This window comes from Nestor notabilis, unplaced genomic scaffold (genome assembly GCF_000696875.1).
Source record: "Nestor notabilis isolate BGI_N333 unplaced genomic scaffold, ASM69687v1 scaffold21091, whole genome shotgun sequence".
Taxonomy (NCBI): Eukaryota; Metazoa; Chordata; class Aves; order Psittaciformes; family Psittacidae; genus Nestor; species Nestor notabilis.
The window spans coordinates 8042-12773 of record NW_009914554.1 but is presented as its reverse complement, the minus strand read 5'-3'; the positions used below and the strand labels follow the sequence as shown (position 1 = coordinate 12773).

The 4732-nt window shown below is 41.4% G+C and overlaps 1 protein-coding gene across 1 annotated transcript in view; it reads right to left on the bottom strand.

Annotated features, from left to right (window-relative positions):
- Nucleotides 1-1313: 1313 nt before the first annotated feature.
- Nucleotides 1314-4732, bottom strand: part of HSPA14 (heat shock 70kDa protein 14) — a gene marked incomplete at its 5' end in the record, with an annotated part of 11457 nt that continues 8038 nt past the window's right edge. The window contains 4 exons of the mRNA XM_010023717.1: nucleotides 1314-1392; nucleotides 2996-3066; nucleotides 4106-4279; nucleotides 4698-4732. The exon at nucleotides 4698-4732 is cut by the window's right edge and continues 193 nt beyond it. Of these exons, the coding sequence (XP_010022019.1) occupies nucleotides 1314-1392; nucleotides 2996-3066; nucleotides 4106-4279; nucleotides 4698-4732 (359 nt within the window). The remainder of the gene's footprint in view (nucleotides 1393-2995; nucleotides 3067-4105; nucleotides 4280-4697) is intronic.

Genomic DNA, 4732 nt, shown 5'->3' with positions numbered 1-4732 from the left:
AACACTGGTCTCTTCAAATCCAGACAGGCAGCACCCTTGCTCTATTATGTCTCTGAGGATTTAGATAGCATGGAGCCAGAGACTCATTTGGGTCGGAAAGAACCTTAAAGCTCCAACCCCTGCCACGATACCTTCCACTAGAGCAGGTTGTTCCAAGCCCCTGTGTCCAACCTGGCCTTGAACACTGCCAGGGATGGGGCAGCCACAGCTTCTCTGGGCACCCTGTGCCAGCGCCTCAGCACCCTCACAGGGAACAACTTCTGCCTCAGAGCTCATCTCGATCTCCCCTGTCAGGTTAAAGCCGTTCCCCTTGTCCTGTCACTATATGTCCTTGCAAAAAGCCCCTCTCCAGGTTTCCTGGAGCCCCTTTAGGCACTGGAGCTGCTCTAAGGTGTCCCCTTCAGGAGCCTTCTCTTCTCCAGGCTGACCCAGCCTGGCTCCAGGGCAGAGCTGCTCCAGCCCTTGGTCCATCTTCACAGCTTCCTTTGGACTTGCTTGAGCAGCTCCACATCGTTCTAACACCCCACTTTTAGAGCTGAGCTGTTGCCCATTAACTACACGTTAATTTCAGACCCTCAACTCCCACACTTACACTTGCCTGCTCCTCATTACTAAATTAGAAAAGCTACCAGCTTATATCCCAACAAGTATGTGACTCAGGGATTAGAACAGCACCATACAGAACGCAGGATGCCAGGATCTGCATAAAAAAAATTGTATTTTATTAATAACATAAATAAGCACATATAACCCTTGCACACATTTTCCAGTTAACACCACAAATCCATCTTACAGTAACTCCAGAAAACAAACAAAACCAAAACCCCACAGCCCGCTCAGGAGGCCAGCGCAAACAGGAATCACCCTGTTTCAGACAACATTGAGACCACACAGGATCTCAGTGGAATTTGGTACAGTTAGAGTGGAGTCTCATCAGTCCAGCTCTCACTAGTTCAATGCTGTGCTGTTAAAAGTCGCAGATATTCTGGTTCAACTGGTACATGCCTGGATTAGCCTAAGGAAAAAATCTTTAGACTACATAACGTGCTTGTTGCTGAACCACAGGCAAATGGATTTGCCCGTGGCATTTTTTAAGCCGGGTGCTGTAATTCAGTGCTCACTGTCTGCATGGCTTGGTTAACAGTTTGCACCATCCTTTCCACTCCAAACAGGCTTTGTGGCAAATTAATGTTTTATTTCAGTGTATTACAGTCCTATAAGAATCATGAGTGACATCTCGGAGCCAGTGCTTTGGCAGGAAAGCCACCAAAAGACAACAATCAACCTGGAAAACTGGTGCCTTTCCAAAGAGACTATGATGCCACTTCAACAGTGATGATTTCACACTTTCCAGTATCTTGATCTGTGCAGGTAACGTGCAAGGAGCCATCCCTAGATAAAACAGAAAGGTATATTTAGGTCTACCCCAACACATAGTATGTTACTGCATGTTCCACAGAGGATAAACAACAGTCTTCATGCAGACAAAAGGAAGAAAGATTATTCATCAAAATATCCAGGGAAGAACATGCTTTAGTAAGTTGAAATTGAGTTTAGTTTACTGAATATTTAGATACGCACTTCTTGCCCTCCATTGAAGCATGTAACTTCTCTATAGATGTTGGAACAGATTCAGGAACATGCTTAAATATTGTAACCAAGTTTATTTAGCACAGGTTTGTAAATAGAATATGCAGTAACAGTATTCAAAATACTCATCTTGAGAACTTTGAGAAACAACCACCAACAGGTAAGCACATATTCATTAAGCATGAGAACTTGACTTCCAAGATGCAGTAGTCTTTAAATACCGAGGATCTCCATCAACAGGGAAAACATTCATTTTCAAAATCCAAGAATTGGAGACAGTACTGAATCCTACTTCATCTAGACATCACACATCATGTTTAAATAGAAATAGTGTGTTCTAGTGAAGTTTCCCTGTCTTTTTCACCTAAATATTACTAAAACCTCATTATTAAATACTAAATATTACTAAAAAACAAGTACTAAAAAATAAATACCAACCCTCTCCCCTTTAAAATAAGGCAGGTTTTCTGCACTCCACAGTTGCACATACAGTCCCTCAGATGTTGCTCTTACCAATGCTAAGTGGAAATCTCCGTATGACTAACAAGTTATTTTAAGTGAAGTCTATCAATAGAGCATTAATACACCTGACAGTTACCATAAGGAAATGAAGTGTTATGAACTCAAGTAGAAAATAGGGATTTAGTTTTTTTGGCACCATCTAGACAACTTTCATGTTATTTAGAAAAGCAATATGAACTTCAGAGCAGCCCTCAGAAGGCAAACATGCTCCGAGTACTCTGAATTCCACCTTCTGCTATCTTTATAAACTATTTAGACTATTTCAAATGAGTACAAGCACTCCCGTTAAGTCCTGCAGAAATTTTTCTTAACTTTAATATCATCCCCATTCCCCACCCTGCCAGGAAATACTTCATATTTTACCTGTAACAAACAGATAGTTCTGTAAAAGGTAGTTTTATGATGCCTGATTTCCTGTGGCATTGCTTTTCATGCTTAACAACCCTGCCTATGAAAGGACAGAGCCACAGGTTCTCATCACAGAGGAGTGCTGCACGTGAGAGGTCCTTCGTAGGTTCATTAACTAACACTGATTCTACTTCAGTTTTATCTCAGTGTGTGGGCATTCAGAGCTACCTGTCCCCCTTCCACAGGAAATTTGAGACCCTGACTGCTCTCAAGCATGGTTAAACTGATCAACACTTCAAAAGCTGCTAAAAATCCACCTTAAAATTGTGTTAAGTTTTATTTCTTTAGGAATGCAACAATGAATGTGCAGAAGGTACCTGCAGAATTTACCCCTGCTAAGACACAGGACACTGTAGGCAATGAGACCCTGAAATCTCTCAACACAAAATTAACTGTCCTGTAACTAGAGAAAAGACTGCTTGTCAGAAATGTGACACAGCAAGTTAAGCAGCAGAACAGCAAATGTTTGGGGTACCTTTTCATAGTGAGAACAGTCAGTATATCATGTAGGCCATCCTCCTTTTTATCTAAATCCTGGAGTACAATCTGTTTAAAAACAAAGAACTTGATTAGAATTTAACTCAGTCCTTGCACAGCAGGTTAATGGAAGTGACACAATAACCAAGGTGAGCAATTCCTTCTATTTAGCAGCTCATATTAGTAACTAAACATCAAAGCATGCCCTGGTGGACTTTGTTCACCTGTAGTGCAAATCTCTGTATTTTTAGCTACTTGCACTATCATTTCAGTGGTCTTCTTTCAGGATCTATCACCAGGATAGCTGGAATACAGCTGGAAATACAACCTGCAACTCCCGCAGAGTACAGTGAGAGCTGAGCATGTTCCTTTAGTTAGGATCAGCTCTGTAGTTATTAGGGAACATCCTTTCACTATCCCCTTGAAGATCTTTGGGCAGGACTAAGGTGGAATAACAACTTTCTCAACTATTCCATCCATTTCAGCCCCATCTGCACCCTCCCCAGTGCTTTAAGTGTCCTGAAGCCAAGGTGAGCTCATTGTCACCATTTCAAACAAGCCGTATTCTCCCAGTAGGTTGGCTCCTGAGTAATTATCTTTATATTGGGTGAGGATTTAATCACATCATGTTACCACTGTGAAAAAAATCAAATGTGGTCTCTAATACCAAGATCCTGTCCAATCTAGGAAGACTGAAAGGATCAGGATTGGATTGGAAGGATCAAGAAGTAACCAGCAGCTCAGACACCAGCTAAATCATCACCTCCAGCAGCTCTATTTCTAGAATGCTGTAGATGTGTGCTACTGGAATGACTGGTTGTGATAGGTCATCCCAGGTGAGCTTACTACAGTGGTGTTAAACATCAAACACAACCAGACATTCAGAAACTCAAAAGGAAAGCTTTGATTTTGTTTGGAAGAGCTTCAATACTTCATAACACACTTATAGAAGAATGCTTAAAGGCTGTTTCCCATGAGACATGTCTCATTCAGATACTGTAACCAGAAGCTTTCATAGGGATGAGATAAGATGCAGGTTTTCTTTTCACATCTGTTTGATTTCAAAGTGGTTGATACTAAAGGTGCACGTGAACGTGCATGTACTCACTTGTGCAAATTTATCTTCTTCACTCATGGGACTTTTCCCCAGTGACTCATATAGTTCAAGGCACACAGAGGAAGTGTTTCCAGGAGCATGCAGGGTGTGCTGCCTTCGAGCTGGTAGTGGTGTCCCTGATGGAAACAGCACCGTGAATTTGTCAGCCCCTGACTCGTCTACTCCCTTTAAAAAGAAAACAAAGATAACTCATGCCTTTGTCTAAGTACTTGGCTGAGCTGGAAGTGTTACAGCAGTGCTCCATGAGAAAAGACATGCAAGGTTCATTCTCTCTGCCACATTTATCACCAGAGCAAGTAAAAAAAATGGACATAAATAAATGCAGTTGGCATAAATAAATGTAAGAGACCAGCTACTACAACACAGCAAAGACACAATCTGTCTCCCCTTAAAATCAGGCAGCTTTTCCTGTCAATTTTTTTGTCAATAAACCAAAGTTATGACTCACTGCACTGCTGATCTACAGCCAATCTGTAGAATAGCAACAAAACAATACAGTTCTTCTAACATCAGTCATGCATAAGTAGTGCTCTATGTTCATTGTAGCAGTAAAGCATCCTATGAGAAATCATTTTAGCCTTACCTTAAGAAGAATATCTTTGGCAGAACATTCAATAA